General features: G+C 45.5%; 1 protein-coding gene across 3 annotated transcripts in view; it reads right to left on the bottom strand.

Moving 5' to 3' along the window:
* Window positions 1-17,919, bottom strand: part of ARHGEF12 (Rho guanine nucleotide exchange factor 12) — a 1,204,049-nt gene that overhangs the window by 125,717 nt on the left and 1,060,413 nt on the right. For all 3 annotated transcript variants that reach the window (XM_053691590.1, XM_053691589.1, XM_053691591.1), the window contains 2 exons: window positions 9,157-9,232; window positions 8,788-8,955 (listed from right to left, as the gene is read on the bottom strand). In XM_053691590.1, coding sequence (XP_053547565.1) covers window positions 8,788-8,955; window positions 9,157-9,232 — 244 coding nt within the window. The remainder of the gene's footprint in view (window positions 1-8,787; window positions 8,956-9,156; window positions 9,233-17,919) is intronic.

Genomic DNA, 17,919 nt, shown 5'->3' on the forward strand with positions numbered 1-17,919 from the left:
AACTTAAAGTGAATGTAAATTTTGATGATAAAGTGCCCGGTTTTTAAAAATTCAATTAAAAAAGGGGCATTTTAATTCATCAAAATTTACATTTCACTTGTGTTGTGAAAATACTTACCTTTTAAACTTGACAGCCACTCCAGCTTCCCCCGGTTGTCGCAAGCCTCTTCCTACGTCAGAAATGACGGATCGGTCATCCTCCGATCACGGCTTCCCCCCGGGGGAATCAGTGTCTGATTCAACGCGGTGATTGGAGGAAGCCGGATTCCTCATTTTAGACCCAGGAAGAGGCTTTGCGATGGGCAGAGAAAGCGATGCAGCGGCTGTCAAGATTAAAAGGTAAGTATTTTAACAACACGAGTGAAATGTAAATTTTAATGAATTAAAGTGTCCCTGTTTTTAATCAAATTTTTAAAAACCGGGCACCTTATCATCAAAATTTACATTCACTTTAAGAACAAGATTCAAACTCCAAGGAGGATCAGTAGATCTAAACACAGGTCTGATCCTAATCAGAGCCTTAACGAAAGATTGCACGTCAGGGAGCTCAGCGAGCCTCTTGTGCAGCTAAACAGATAGGGACAAAATCTGTCCCCTCAGGGAACTGGCAGAAAGGCCCTTCTCCAGGCCCTCCTGGAGAAAAGAAAGTATCCTGGCAGCCTTAACCTTATGCCAGGCTAAACCACGTTCTTCACACCAGAATAAGTAAGCCTTCCACATCTTATGATAGATGCAACAAGTAACAGGCTTACAAGCCTGAATGAGAGTGTCAATAGCCCTCTCAGAGAAACCTCTCTTGGCTAGGACTAAGCGTTCAATCTTCACGCAGTCAGTCTCAGAGAATCTAGATTTTTATGAACAAAAGGACCCTGTTCCAGCAGATCCCTGTGACAAGGTAACTTCCACGAAGGAGATGAGGACATCCCCACCAGGTCCGCGAACCACATCCTTTGCGGTCACGATGGAGCAATCAGTATCACCGATGCCTGCTCCAGCTTGATGCGAGCCACTACACGAGAAAGAAGAGGTAACACTTGATGATCCCTGGACGCTTGAGGATTCCTGGACCGCGACCCATATCTGGGTAGCTTGAAATTGAGCCGGGACACCATGAGATCTATCTCCGGCGTCTCCCATTTGTTGAAAATCTCAGCAAACACCTCGGGATGGAGAGACCATTCCCCCGGATAAAAGTATTGAGGACATTCGCTTCCCAGTTGTCCACACCTGGAATGCGGATTGCTGACAGCGAGCAGTTGTGGGCCTCCGCCCACTCCAGAGTTCGAGAGACTTCCCTCATTGCTAGGTAGCTTCTCATTCCCCCCCCTGATGGTTGATTTAAGCCACCAAGGTTATGTTGACCGATTGGAATCTGATAAACTGGGACAAACCCAGAAGAGGCCAAGTCTTCAAAGCATTGAAGATTGCCTGAAGTTTCAGAATGTTGATCGGGAGGAAGGATTCCTCGAGTCTACAGACCCTGCGCATTCCTGCACCCCAAACAGCTCCTCATCCTGATAAACTTGCGGCCATAGTCACAATCTCCCAGGATGGTCAAGGAGGATGTCCCTTGAAACAGGTGATCTGGACAGAGCCACCAGGAGAGCGATTCTCTCGACCGGTTTTCTAAAGAAATCTGTTGAGACAGATCTGAATGATCGCCGTTCCACTGTCTCAGCATACACAGCTGTAGTGGTCTGAGATGGAATCTGGCAAAAGGAATGATGTCCATGCTGGACACCATGAGACCAATCACCTCCATACACTGAGTCACAAAGGGCCTTAAGGAGGTCTGGAGGGCAAGACAAGTGGAAGTTAGCTTGCAACGTCTATGGTCTGTAATGAATATCTTATTGGATATGGAGTCTATTATAGTACCCCGGAATTCAACCCTGGTACTGGGAATAAGAGAACTCTTTTCTAAGTTTATCTTCCATCCATGAGATCGAAGAAGAAACAGAAGAGATTTTGAATGGTCTTCTGCCAGACGACAAGATGGTGCTTGAACCAGAATATCGTCCAAGTATGGAGCTATTGCTATACCTCTGGTTCTGGCAACTGCAAGCAGAGCCCCTAAAACCTTCGTAAAAACTCTTGGAGCAGTAGCTAGACCAAACGGAAAAGCAATAAACTGGAAGTGCTGGTCCAGGAGCGCAAACCTTAGGAACATGAAGTGTTCCTTGTGGATTGGAACGTGAAGGTAAGCATCCTTCAGATCTATAGAGGTCATGAACTGTCCTTCATGAACTAAGGGAAGGATGGACCTTATCTTTATCTTGAACGAGGGGACAGATAGGAATTTGTTTAAGCACTTTAGGTCCAGAATTGTGCAGAAAGTTCCCTCCTTCTTTGGGGGCCACAAAAATGTTTGAATAGTATCCCAAAACTCTTTCTGTGATAGGTACCGGGACAATGACTCCTAGGGAGGAGAGATCCATCACGCACCCCACCAAGGGTTTTCTCTTTTCTGGCCTGGAAGACAGGTTTGATAGGAGGAATCTGCCCCTGGGTGGATGAGACTTGAAACCTATCTTGTATCCCTGAGCGATGACCTCCAGGACCCACGGGTCCTGCATGTTCCCAAACCAAGTGCCTGAAAAGAGCAACAGTCTGCCCCCTACGTGATCCAGAACCAGTTCGGGGGCTGCCCCTTCATGCCAACTTTGTCTTGGCAGGCTTCTTGCTCTGCTTGGATTTATTCCAGTACTGAGCCGGCTTCCAAGTACTCTTGGGTTGCTTGGGCTTTGCAGAGGGCTGCTGACGTTGGGATTTATCAGAACAAAAGGAATGAAAATTAGGACCTTGTCCCTTCGGCTTGTTCCTCTTATCCTGAGGTAAAAAGGTACCTTTGCCTCCAGTAACTGTGGATATAATTGAGTCCAGGCCTGGACCAAATAAAATCTTTCCCTTAAAGGGGAGGGGAAAAATCCTGGACTTAGGAGTCATGTCCGCGGACCAGGACTTAAGCCAGAGTGCCCTATGGGCTTGAACACAAAAACCTGAAGCCTTAGCATTCACACAAATGATTTGCATATTTGCATCACAAATAAAATAATTAGTCACCCTTAAGACCTTAATTCTTTCCTGGATTACGTCGAGGGGACCCTTCACCTCGATCAACTCAGATAAGGAGTCGCACCAGTAGGTAGCCGCTCTAACAACCGCAGCAACAGCCGCTGTTGGTTGAAACAAATATCCTGTATGTTGAAACATCTTTCTTAACAGAGTTTCTATCTTCTTATCCATGGGCTCTTTAAACGAGGAACTATCATCAAGATAATAGTGCGTTTAGCAAGCGTGGAGATAGCGCCATCCACCTTGGGGATGGAACCCCACAACTCTAATTGAGAGTCCAGGACCGGGAACAATTTCTTAAAGGAAGACAAAGGGGAAAAGGAAGAACCAATCCTTTCCTATTCATTCTTAATAATGTTCACCATCTTTACAGCAACCGGGAAAGTTTGTGGTACAACCCTGTCCTCGTAGACCTTATCTAATTTAGGAATCAAAGGTTCCTCAAGCAATTTGGGCTCTGGAACCTCTAACGTAGAGAGGTTTCAGAGCCCTGCTTGTCTCTCCCATGCCACAGCCACTGCCCTGCCCCCCGCCTCCCAACACAGCCCAAGTAACTCCCTATCTTAACTTTCTTTCTACAGCCACTGCCCTGCTCCCCGCCTCACAGCCCTCCCACCTCCAGGCTCCAATTTAATGGAGGTTGCTGCTGCCTTAGTTTGAGACAGCAGCTTCTTCCTGCCTGCTCTCCTACTGCTTGTCTCTCCCATGCCACAGCCACTGCCCTGCCCCCCGCCTCCCAACACAGAACAGGTAACTCCTTTCTTAACTTTCTTTCTACAGCTACTGCCCTGCCCCCCGCCTCACAGCCCTCCCACCTCCCGGCACCTATTTAATGGAGGTCGCTGCTGCCTTAGTTTGAGACAGCAGCTTCTTCCTGTCTGCTCTCCTCTTGCTTGTCTCTCACATGCCACATACACTGCCCTGCCCTCTGCCTCCCAACACAGCACAGGTAACTCCCTTTCTTAACTTTCTTTCTACAGCCACTGCCCTGCCCCCCGCCTCACAGCCCTCCCACCTCCTGGTACCTATTTAATGGAGGTTGCTGCGCGACCGCACACAGCGGGTGCGCTGCTGGTGCTCCAAAGGCAAGCCTGTCAGCGGCCGTCTGCGCCTGGACCGCGGCCAGCACCAGGAACCCTGGCTCCATCAACCGCCGCCACTACGACGCCAGCACCCTCCTCCATCTCAACACTGGTAGATCATCCGCCTGCCACCACGCATCCCCGACGAACACCATAGGACCCTTCACCTGCCGCAACTGGCTCCTTCTCCCTCCGAACCACTAACCCACCAGTCACCTCACGCAAAAACAACCGCAACCACCTCAACTGCATCCTTCTCAACACCCGCTTCGTCCACAAGCACGCCGTCGAAATCTGGAACCTGCTAAACTCCACCTCCCCAGACGTTGTCTTCCTCACCAAAACCTGGCTGAACCTCACAACAATGCCTGACATTGCCATCGCCATCCCTGACAGATACAAGAACTCCCACAAGGACCGCAACAACTGACCGTGAGGAGGCATCGCCATCGTCCACAAACACTCCCTCCACGTCACAACCAGCTCCGACTACCACTCACCAGGCTTGGAACACCATCACTTCAAGATCCAGGTCAGTCCCAACAACACCCTCCACGGCACCCTCATCTACAGACCTCCCGGACCTCGTCCTGCCTTCTGTGCCTTCCATCACTGACCTCATCGCACCCCTTGCCCTCACCTCAACAGACTACATCCTCCTCTGTGACCTCAACTTTCACCTAGACAACCCCAACGACCACAACACCACCAACCTCTTGGAAAACCTTGGAACCATCGGACTGAAGAAAATAGTCAACTCCCCAACCCACTTAGCCAGACACACCCTTGACCCTATCTTCTCTGCAGTCAACCACATCACCGAACTCCATTGGACCGACCACCATTGTATACACTTTTCCTTAAACAAACCCACCACACACCTCCGGAGGCACCACCCGCCCCGCAGAAACTGTAACAACATCACCGGAGACCAACTGCACTCCACCCTGAACAAGTACCCCCCAGCTACCTCCACAGATGCCAACTCCTCCACCCGCAACCTCCATCACTGGCTCACAGACTGCGCCAACACCCTCACCCCTCTCAAGAAACCGTTCAACCTCCAACCCACCAACATGACTAGTTGGTTAACCTTAGCCTTCCAGGACTGCAAACACCACTGCAGGCGATTGGAAAGGACCTGGAGATCCAGGAAGACCCCTGCGAATAAAACAGCCTACAAAGAAGCCATCACTACCCACCATCACCTCATCAAAACCACCAAGAAGACAGCCATCCAAGATAGAATCAATGTCAACGTCCACAACAGCAAGGAGCTATTCACAGTCATCAAGGAATTCTCCAATCCCAACAGCGACACCAATGACATCCCGCCCTCCCAGGACCTCTGCGATAACCTTACAACGTACTTCCACCGCAAGATCGTCGACATCTATGACAACTTCGTGCCCCAGAACTCACCCACCACCACCTACCCACCAACTCACACTAATAACTCATCCAAATACACCACCGCCTACCCCCCACGGACCATCTGGAGCCTCCTCACCACAGAGGACACCTTCAGAATCATGAGATCGATCCACTCCGGAGCACCCTGAGACCCATGGCCGCATCACCTATTCAACAAAGCGGGTTACACCATCGCCCCCGAGCTCTGCAGCACCATCAACTGCTCCATCGAAACCGGCACCTTCCCGGATGATTGGAACCATGCAGAATTAAAACCCCTACTAAAAAAAACCATGGCTAACCCCAATGATCCAAAGAACTACCGCTCAATATCTCTGCTCCCTTTCGCGGCCAAAGTCATTGAGAAGTCCATCAACGCACAACTCGTTGACTACGTTGAGGCCAATAACACCCTGGACCCCTCCCAATCCGGTTTCAGGAGCAACCACAGCACCAAGACCACCCTCCTCGCCATCACAGACGACATCCTCGTCCTACTCGACCGAGGAGAGACCGCTGCCCTCATTCTCCTAGACCTCTCAGCAGCATTCGACACCGTCTCCCACCTCACCCGCCTACATGATGCCGGCATACACGACACAGCCCTAGAATGGATCACCTCCATCCTCACCGGCAGAACCCAGAAATTTAGACTCCCACCCTTCACCTCCAAGCCCACAGAAATCAGCTGCAGTGTACCACAAGGCTCTTCGCTGAGGCCCACCCTATTCAACATCTACATGGCCCCTCTCGCCACCATCGCCTGACAACACGACCTCAACATTGTCTCCTACACTGATGACACCCAGATAATCATCTCACTCACCAGTGACCCCACCACCGCCAAGAGAAACGTCCATGAAGGGCTGACAGCAGTCGCCACCTGGATGAGCTACAACTGCCTAAAGCTGAACGCAGACAAGACCGAAGTCCTCCTCCTTGGTCCCACCACATCCGCCTGGAATAACTCCTGGTGGTCCACAGCCCTCGGACACCCTCCAACCTCCACCGACCATGCACGAAATCTAGGCGTCATCCTGGACTCATCGCTCTCCATGGACCGACAAATCAACACAGTCTCCTCTGCATTCTTCCACACACTTCATCAAGCTCCAAAAGAGACATCTAGAACGCCTCGGCCAGACTAATCCTCGACATCCCTCATCAATGCCACATCACCAAACACCTGAGGAACCTGCACTGGCTCTCCATCAACAAAAGAATAACCTTCAAGCTTCTCACCCACGCATTCAAGGCCCTCCACAACATCGGTCCAGAATACTTGAACCACCGCGTTACCTTCTACACCCCCGCCAGACAACTTTGATCGGCTGACCAAGCCCTCGCAGTCATCCCCCGCATCAGGAAAACCACAGCGGGAGGCAGATCCTTCTCTCACCTGGCAGCCAAGACTTGGAACACCCTCCCGCTGCACCTCAGACAAGCTACCGCCCTAACTAAATTCAGAAAGGACCTCAAGACCTGGCTCTTCGACTGAACTGCAACCCTCAGCGCCTTGAGACCCTTACGGGTGAATAGCCGCGCTTTACAAGAACCTGATAGAACGTAGCCAAAACTTCCTTCAACAGAAAGCGTAAATGTTCAATCCTAAATCTAAAGTCTGGTTCCTCTGCAGCTTGAGGTTTAGAGGTAGCAGACTCTGACCCAGAAAGTGCGCCCTCTGAAGTATCAGAGGCGCCTTCATCATCAGATAATTTCGTATCAGATAAATCCAACAAACTAGTTGATGACCCCTGGGAAGGATAGCAATATTTGACCTTTTGCTTGCGCTTAGCAGGGAGAGGTAAAGCACTAAAGGCCGCAGACACTGCCATTTGTAATTGCGCAGGAAAGTCTGGCGGCAAAAGACCCCCTTCAGATGGAGGATCAGGAGTGCTACGGGAAGCTGCATGTGTATTAGGAGATGACTGTAGGGAGCGCACCTCTTGGGACGGAAACTCCTCAGAGGTGGATGGCTCAGTGGTATCAAACATTTTAACATTATTACTGTATCAAGGCATGTGGAACATAGTTGAGTGGCGGGTATACTGCGGCCTCCTCACAATATAGACAGGTATTAGACTTAAGTAAAGAGGGAGAACCCTCTAACGCATCAAAATCCTCCATAGCGTGCCCTTACAAAGCAGACTATTGATTAATAAGAAAAAAAACGGCACCTTTATACCCCCAATGGCTGGGGCACTCACCACCTCCTATAACCCAGACAAAGCAGAGAAACCGATTCTTCTCCGGTAAACCGCACGGCCTGGAAAGAGGAAATAAATGTGACCACACCCGGTCACATGGTGTGCAATGCAGGACCGCCCCTGCTATAATAGCAAAAAAAGCACGCCAACCCTTTCAGGCTGCGCAGCTCACAGAATGAAAGTAAAAACCTGTACGTTTCAACATCTGCCTGAGCCAAAAAACATCTCACACATGTCGCAGCATAATCAAATAAACTTATGTGATTAATCCCCACTGTTTAATAATCCCTCTCAGGAGATATTAACCCTTGATTCCATACAGATAAAAGGAGCCACACTGTGACCCTGTCTTCTGGCATTATCAAATGTGTAAAAAAATGAAACGATCTTACCGGAATCTATGCCGTGGAACAGAAACACAGCTTCTCAAGTTTGACAGTCTTGTAGAATCGCTCCTGACATGGACTTGAGTGATGGAAGCAGGCAGTGAAACTCGTCAACACTGATTGGTTAGGAGCTGTTAATACGAGTCTGGATGGGTTCGCAGAAAGACTCTTCCTGCATTTCCAAACGCTAACTTTCATCAATGCTCTCACTGAGAGGCTGACAAAACTACTTAAAAGTCCAGTCCCATTTCGAAGGGTAGATACCCTTTCATAAGGAACTACTCCGAATCTTCTGACACTTCTCTGCCAACCTCCTGTGACGAAAGGCAAAGAATGACTGGGATATAAGGGAAGAGGGGGGGGAGTATTTAAGCCTTTGGCTGGGGTGTCTTTGCCTCCTCCTTGTGGCCAGATTTAGTATTTATTTAGTATTTTATTTAGTAAGGAATGATGTCGTGGACTCTCCTCATATTAAGAAGGAAGAGACATAATAGTACAATAATGTATAACTACATCAGTGAAACCTTTAAATATAAAATATATGGTAAAAATTACATAAAAAAAAAAAAAAGAGGCTCATAACCATAAAGAGGGTTAAGTACAAGATAACAGCAAACCGCTAACCTGTAGCCACTTGCCGCACCAGCACAGTGTTAAGCTTGATGACTGGACTGAAGATATGCTTGATCTCTGTACTGGAGGCCAGAAGCTTACTGTGACACCTAAGAATTAACTTGTCATCTTGTTTCTGAAGCAGCACTAAGATGTCATCCAGTAGTAGTGTGTATAACTCTGTGGAGATCAGACAAACAAAAAAACTTGGTATAGGCTACATCAGGATACAAATAATAGAATAGAGAGAGGACAGAAGACTATTAACGGGTTCAACTAAATAGACAGCTTTGTTCAACTCTGGATTCAATCCTGTTTGTCAAAATCAGTTAAGTTTTTTGAGACCAAACAGGTACATCCTGCACAGCCCAGTATACTCACCAATTGTCTTGTCACGATTCACCTTCCAGACCAAAGGACCCTCATGGCACATCTTTCTTTTGGTCAAGTCTAAGCTCTGTTCAGTAGAAAGATAGGGTGTTCAGTAATTCATTGCAGACATATTCTAATTTAATATAAAATATTCAGGCTTTACATATACTACTGACAATATCACAACCAGTATGAACAGCAGCAGTTCAGAGTGCCAGTGCCGATGAAGACAGGGGCTATGTCAAACGTCCCCAATCAAATATAATAGAAAAGTGAATGTCCACAGCACTTTCTTAGTAACAAACTTGTATTCCAGACAGACAAGCAAAGTTTCAGGTTCCATTAACCCTTACTCATGCTTGCTTTCAAAAGTTACAAGTGACTATTTAAAGGCTTTCTAAAATTGCAACAAACACAAATGTGTGGCTTTACTGCCATCTTCTGGACAAAAAACATAATTTATACTTACCTGATAAATTATTTTTTTTCCGGATATGGTGTGTCCACAGAATCATCAATTACTAGTGGGACTATCACTCCTGACCAGCAGGAGGAGGCAAAGAACACCACAGCAAAGCTGCTATATATGTCACTTCCCTTACCCATGACCCCCAGTTATTCAGCCGAAGGGAAAAAGAAGATAACACAAAGGTGTAGAGGTGCCTGAGGTTTTAGCTAAAAATAACTGTCTTAAAATAAAGGGTGGGCCGTGGACTCAACATATCCGGAAATAAATAAATTTATCAGGTAAGTATAAATAATGTTTTCTTTCCTAAGACATGGTGAGTCCACGGAATCATCAATTACTAGTGGGAACCAATACCCAAGCTAAGAGGACACAGATGTTTAGGGAGGGACAAGACAGGTAACCTAAACAGAAGACACCCACCACTGCTTGAAGAACCTATATCCCAAAATAAGCCTCAACTGAGACAAATAATTAAATTTGGAAAATTTGGAAAGAAAAAACTAAGTTGCAGACGTCTTGCAAATCTGTGCCAAAGAAGCTTCATTTTGAAAGCCTAAAAAGAAGAGACAGCCCTCGAATAACGAGCCATAACTCTCTCAGGAAACTGCAACCCTGCAGTTCTGAAAAGCAAACAAAGTAAAACTTCTCAACCAGAAAAAACATAATTTATGCTTACCGATAAATTTATTTCTCTTGTAGTGTATCCAGTCCACGGATCATCCATTACTTGTGTGATATTCTCCTTCCCAACAGGAAGTTGCAAGAGGATCACCCACAGCAGAGCTGCTATATAGCTCCTCCCCTCACTGCCATATCCAGTCATTCGACCGAAACAAGACGAGAAAGGAGAAACCAAAGGGTGCAGTGGTGACTGTAGTTTAATTAAAATTTAGACCTGCCTTAAAAGGACAGGGCGGGCCGTGGACTGGATACACTACAAGAGAAATAAATTTATCAGGTAAGCATAAATTATGTTTTCTCTTGTTAAGTGTATCCAGTCCACGGATCATCCATTACTTGTGGGATACCAATACCAAAGCTAAAGTACACGGATGATGGGAGGGACAAGGCAGGAACTTAAACGGAAGGAACCACTGCCTGTAGAACCTTTCTCCCAAAAACAGCCTCCGAAGAAGCAAAAGTGTCAAATTTGTAAAATTTTGAAAAGGTGTGAAGCGAAGACCAAGTCGCAGCCTTGCAAATCTGTTCAACAGAGGCCTCATTTTTAAAGGCCCAGGTGGAAGCCACAGCTCTAGTAGAATGAGCTGTAATCCTTTCAGGGGGCTGCTGTCCAGCAGTCTCATAGGCTAAGCGTATTATGCTCCGAAGCCAAAAGGAGAGAGAGGTTGCCGAAGCTTTTTGACCTCTCCTCTGTCCAGAGTAAACGACAAACAGGGCAGATGTTTGACGAAAATCTTTAGTAGCCTGTAAGTAAAACTTCAAGGCACGGACTACGTCCAGATTATGCAAAAGACGTGACGTTCTTCTTTGAAGAAGGATTAGGACACAATGATGGAACAACAATCTCTTGATTGATATTCCTGTTAGAAACCACCTTAGGTAAAAACCCAGGTTTGGTACGCAGAACTACCTTGTCTGAATGAAAAATCAGATAAGGAGAATCACAATGTAAGGCAGATAACTCAGAGACTCTTCGAGCCGAGGAAATAGCCATCAAAAACAGAACTTTCCAAGATAAAAGTTTAATATCAATGGAAAGAAGGGGTTCAAACGGAACTCCCAGAAGAACTTTAAGAACCAAGTTTAAGCTCCACGGGGGAGCAACAGTTTTAAACACAGGCTTAATCCTAACCAAAGCCTGACAAAATGCCTGGACGTCTGGAACTTCTGCCAGACGCTTGTGCAAAAGAATAGACAGAGCAGGGATCTGTCCTTTTAAAGAACTAGCTGATAAGCCTTTGTCCAAACCCTGTTGGAGAAAGGACAATATCCTAGGAATCCTAACCTTACTCCATGAGTAACTCTTGGATTCACACCAATAAAGATATTTACGCCATATCTTATGGTAGATTTTCCTGGTGACAGGCTTCCGAGCCTGTATTAAGGTATCAATGACTGACTCGGAGAAGCCACACCTTGATAGAATCAAGCGTTCAATCTCCATGCAGTCAGTCTCAGAGAAATTAGATTTGGATGATTGAAAGGACCTTGTATTAGAAGGTCCTGCCTCAGAGGCAGAGTCCATGGTGGAAGAGATGACATGTCCACTAGGTCTGCATACACCAGGTCCTGCGTGGCCACGCAGGCGCTATCAGAATCACTGATGCTCTCTCCTGTTTGATTTTGGCAATCAAGGAGCTGCAAGAGCATCTATCAGCTATGCCTCACGGTCTTAGAACCGCCAGAAGTGAGCCCAGAACCTTTGTAAAAATTCTCGGGGCAGTGGCCAACCCGAAGGGAAGAGCTACAAATTGGTAATGCCTGTCTAGAAAGGCAAACCTTAGGAACCGATGATGATCTTTGTGAATCGGTATGTGAAGGTAGGCATCCTTTAAGTCCACTGTGGTCATGTACTGACCCTCTTGGATCATGGGTAGGATGGTCCGAATAGTTTCCATTTTGAATGATGGAACTCTGAGGAATTTGTTTAAGATCTTTAGATCCAAGATTGGTCTGAAGGTTCCCTCTTTCTTGGGAACCACAAACAGATTTGAATAAAATCCCTGTCCTTGTTCCGTCCGCGGAACTGGATGGATCACTCCCATTACTAGGAGGCCTTGCACACAGCTTAGGAATGCCTCTTTCTTTATCTGGTTTGCTGATAACCTTGAAAGATGAAATCTCCCTTGTGGAGGAGAAGCTTTGAAGTCCAGAAGATATCCCTGAGATATGATCTCCAACGCCCAGGGATCCTGAACATCTCTTGCCCACGCCTGGGCGAAGAGAGAAAGTCTGGCCCCCACTAGATCCGTTTCCGGATAGGGGGCCGTTCCTTCATGCTGTCTTGGGGGCAGCAGCAGGCTTTCTGGCCTGCTTGCCCTTGTTCCAGGACTGGTTAGGTTTCCAGGCCTGTCTGGAATGAGCAACAGTTCCCTCTTGTTTTGAAGCGGAGGAAGTTGATGCTGCTCCTGCCTTGAAATTTCGAAAGGCACGAAAATTAGACTGTTTGGCCTTTGATTTGGCCCTGTCCTGAGGAAGGGTATTATTATTATCATATATTAAATTTTTAATATCTATTTGAGAATCTATTATCCTCTTTTCGCATCACTTATTATATTGTGCACAATGAGAAATACCGTATATGCACTTTATATATTGGTAGATACCACATACATATATTTACAGCTCTATTGCTTTCATTAGCGCTACCTTACAACTCCCCTTTTTTCTTGTTCTATCTCATTAACGATTTGGAGATTCGTTAATGTTTTAGGGTAGCTACATAGAGCTAGAGAGTGTTAGTATCTTTTACACCATTTTTTGTATCTGAGGAAGGGTATGACCCTTGCCTCCAGTAATGTCAGCAATAATTTCAATCAAGCCAGGCCCGAATAAGGTCTGCCCCTTGAAAGGAATGTTGAGTAATTTAGACTTTGAAGTCACATCAGCTGACCAGGATTTAAGCCATAGCGCCCTACGCGCCTGGATGGCGAATCCAGAATTCTTAGCCGTTAGTTTAGTCAAATGAACAATGGCATCAGAAACAAATGAGTTAGCTAGCTTAAGCGTTCTAAGCTTGTCAATAATTTCATTCAATGGAGCTGTCTGGATGGCCTCTTCCAGGGCCTCAAACCAGAATGCCGCCGCAGCAGTGACAGGCGCAATGCATGCAAGGGGCTGTAAAATAAAACCTTGTTGAATAAACATTTTCTTAAGGTAACCCTCCAATTTTTTATCCATTGGATCTGAAAAAGCACAACTGTCCTCAACCGGGATAGTGGTACGCTTTGCTAAAGTAGAAACTGCTCCCTCCACCTTAGGGACCGTCTGCCATAAGTCCCGTGTAGTGGCGTCTATTGGAAACATTTTTCTAAATATAGGAGGTGGGGAAAAGGGCACACCGGGTCTATCCCACTCCTGGCTAATAATTTCTGTAAGCCTTTTAGGTGTAGGAAAAACGTCAGTACACACCGGCACCGCATAGTATCTATCCAGCCTACACAATTTCTCTGGAATTGCAACTGTGTTACAGTCATTCAGAGCAGCTAATATCTCCCTAAGCAATACACGGAGGTTCTCAAGCTTAAATTTAAAATTAGAAATCTCTGAATCAGGTTTCCCCGAGTCAGAGATGTCACCCACAGACTGAAGCTCTCCGTCCTCATGTTCTGCATACTGTGACGCAGTATCAGACATGGCTCTAACAGCATTTGCGCGCTCTGTATCTCTCCTAACCCCAGAGCTATCGCGCTGGCCTCTTAATTCAGGCAATCTAGATAATACCTCTGACAGGGTATTATTCATGATTGCAGCCATGTCCTGCAAGGTAATCGCTATGGGCGTCCCTGATGTAATTGGCGCCATATTAGCGTGCGTCCCCTGAGCGGGAGGCGAAGGGTCTGACACGTGGGGAGAGTTAGTCGGCATAACTTCCCCCTCGACAGAACCCTCTGGTGATAATTCTTTTATAGATAAAGACTGATCTTTACTGTTTAAGGTGAAATCAATACATTTAGTACACATTCTCCTAGGGGGCTCCACCCTGGCTTTCAAACATAATGAACAAGTAGGTTCCTCTGTGTCAGACATGTTTAAACAGACTAGCAATGAGACTAGCAAGCTTGGAAAACACTTTAAAACAAGTTTACAAGCAATATAAAAAAACGTTACTGCGCCTTTAAGAAACACAAATTTTCCCAAATTTTGAAATAACAGTGAAAAAATGCAGTTACACTAACAAAATTTTTACAGTGTATGTAATAAGTTAGCAGAGCATTGCACCCACTTGCAAATGGATGATTAACCCCTTAATACCAAAAACGGAATAACAAATGACAAAAACGTTTTTTAAACAGTCACAACAACTGCCACAGCTCTACTGTGGCTTTTTACCTCCCTCAATACGACTTTTGAAGCCTTTTGAGCCCTTCAGAAGTGCTGGATCATGCAGGAAGAAGCTGGATGTCTGTGTCTGTAATTTTTGCTGTGCAAAAAAATGCTAAAATAGGCCCATCCCACTCATATTACAACAGTGGGAAGCCTCAGGGAACTGTTTCTAGGCAAAATTCAAGCCAGCCATGTGGAAAAAACTAGGCCCCAATAAGTTTTATCACCAAACATATGTAAAAAACGATTAAACATGCCAACAAACGTTTTAAAATACACTTTTATAAGAGTATGTATCTCTATTAATAAGCCTGATACCAGTCGCTATCACTGCATTTAAGGTTTTACTTACATTACTTCGGTATCAGCAGCATTTTCTAGCAAATTCCATCCCTAGAAAAATATTCTAACTGCACATACCTTATTGCAGGAAACCTGCACGCTATTCCCCCTCTGAAGTTACCTCACTCCTCAGAATATGTGAGAACAGCAAAGGATGCTAAGATCATAGAAAACGCAGGCAGATTCTTCTTCTAAATACTGCCTGAGATAAACAGTACACTCCGGTACCATTTAAAAATAACAAACTTTTGATTGAAGAAATAAACTAAGTATAAAACACCACAGTCCTCTTACGACCTCCATCTTAGTTGAGAGTTGCAAGAGAATGACTGGATATGGCAGTGAGGGGAGGAGCTATATAGCAGCTCTGCTGTGGGTGATCCTCTTGCAACTTCCTGTTGGGAAGGAGAATATCCCACAAGTAATGGATGATCCGTTGACTGGATACACTTAACAAGAGAAAAGAGAAGTAGTAGTAGATATCTAATACAGAATCCTGCACAACATCCAAACTCTGCACACATGAACCTCAAAAGAAAAGAATGAGGACACAGAGAGGGAACAACGATTCCCAAACAATATATCCACTTAGGATTCTCTCAGGAGGCTACTGACCAGCAGTCTCATATGCCAAGCGAATAATACTCCTCAACCAACAAAAAAAAGAGAAGTAGCCGTAGCTTTCTTACACTTACGCTTCCCAGAAAAGACAACAAATAAAGAAGAAGACTGGCGAAAATCCTTCGTAGAATGCAAATAATATTTCAATGCACAAACCACATCCAGGTTGTGCAACAAATGCTCCTTATGAGAAGGATTAGGGCACAAAGAAGGAACAACAATCTCTTGATTAATATTGTTATCAGAAACAACTTTGGGAAGAAAACCCAAGGCAGTACGCAGAACTACCTTATCAGAGTGAAAAATAAGAAAAGGCGTTTCATACTGTAAGGCTGAAAGCTCTGAAACTCTTTGAGCCGAAGAAATAGCCACCAGAAACAAAACCTTCCAAAATAATAAATAATAATATCCAAAGAATGCATAGGTTAAAACGGAGCCTGTTGAAGGACTCTAAGAACCAAATTAAGACTCCAAGGAGGAGTAGTAGACTTAAACACAGGCTGAATTCTAACCAAGACCTGACAAAAAGAATGAACATCTGGCACATCCACCAGGCACTTGTACAATAAAATAGATAAAGCAGAAATTTGACCCTTCAGGGTACTAGCAGATAAACCTTTCTCCAAACCATCCTGGAGAGAAGACAAAATCCTATGAATCCTAACTCTACTCCACGAGTAGCCTTTGGATTCACACCATAACAATACTTACGCAAAATCTTATAATAAATCTTCGTAGTCACAGGCTTGAATCATAGTCTCAATGACTGACTCAGAAAAACAATGCTTAGAAAGAATCAAGCGTTCAATCTTCAAGCAGTCAGCTTCAGAGAAACGAGATTTGGATGAAGAAAGGGACCCTGAAGAAGCAGGTCCTTCCTTAAAGGGACACTGAACACAAATGTTTTCTTTTGTGATTCAGATACAGCATGCAATTTTAAGCAACTTTCTAATTTACTCCTATAATCAATTTTTCTTCATTTTCTTGCTATCTTTATTTGAAAAAGAAGGCATCTAAGCTTTTTTTTTGGTTCAGACTGTGGACAGCATTTTTTTTATTGGTGGATGAATTTATCCACCAATCAGCAAGAACAACCCAGGTTGTTCACCAAAAATGGGCCGGCATCTAAACTTACGTTCTTGCATTTCAAATAAAGATACCAAGAGAATGAAAAAAAAATTGATAATAGGAGTAAATTAGAAAGTTGCTTAAAATTGCATGCTCTATCTGAATCACAAATTAAAAAATTTGGGTTCAGTGTCCTTTTAATGGAAGACGCCAAGGTGAAAGAGAAGACATCTCCACTAGATCTGCAAACCAGATTCTGCGAGACCACGCCGGAGCAATGAGAATCACAGATGCCCTCTCTTGTTTGACCCAAGCAATGACCCGAGGAAGAAGAGCAAACAGAGGGAACACAGATTGAAAGTCCAAGGAACTGCCAGAGCATCTATCAGAAAAGCCTGAGGATCCTTTGATCTCGACCCGTACCTCAGGAGCTTGGCAATCTGACGAGATGCCATGAGATCCAATGCCGGCTGCCCCCAACTGAGAATCAAGCTGGAAAATACCTCTGGATGAAGTTCCCACTCCCCCGGATGAAAAGTCTGTCTGCTCAGAAAATCCGCTTCCCAATTGTCCACCCCTGGAATATGGATAGCAGACAGACAACAGTTGTGAATCTCCGCCCACTGAATAATCTTGGCTACCTCTGTCATGGCCAAGGAACGCAGAGTTCCTCCCTGATGATTGATGTAAGCCACTAACATTATGTTGTCCGACTGAAACCTGATAAACTGGGTTGAAGCTAGCTGAGGCCAGGCTAGAAGAGCATTGAAAATTGCTCTCATTTCCAAAACATTTATTGGAAGAACCGACTCCTCCCGAGTCCATAGACACTGAGCCCATAATGCACCCCTGCCCAGCAAACTGGCATCCGTGGTTACAATCACCCATGCAGGTCTGCAAAAGCAAGTTCCCTGAGAGAGAAGATCCTGAGACAACCACCATGGAAGAGAATCTCTGGACATCTGATCTAGAACAATCTTTGGAGATAGATCCGCATAATCCCTGTTCCACTGCCTGAGCAAGCATAACTGCAGAGGTCTGAGATGCAACCGAGCAATCGGAATGATGTCCATGACTGAAACCATCAGACCAATAACCTCCATGCATAAGCCACTGACGGCCGAGGAAGGGACTGAAGAGCAAGACACGTATTGAAAATCTTTGACTTTCTTGCTTCTGTCAGAAAAATTTTCATCTCTAGAGAATCTATAATGGTCCCCAAAAATACCACTCTTTTAGCCGGAATTAAGGAACTCTTTCCTAAA

The sequence above is a fragment of the Bombina bombina genome, chromosome 8 (assembly GCF_027579735.1).
Source record: "Bombina bombina isolate aBomBom1 chromosome 8, aBomBom1.pri, whole genome shotgun sequence".
In the NCBI taxonomy this organism is placed as follows: domain Eukaryota; kingdom Metazoa; phylum Chordata; class Amphibia; order Anura; family Bombinatoridae; genus Bombina; species Bombina bombina.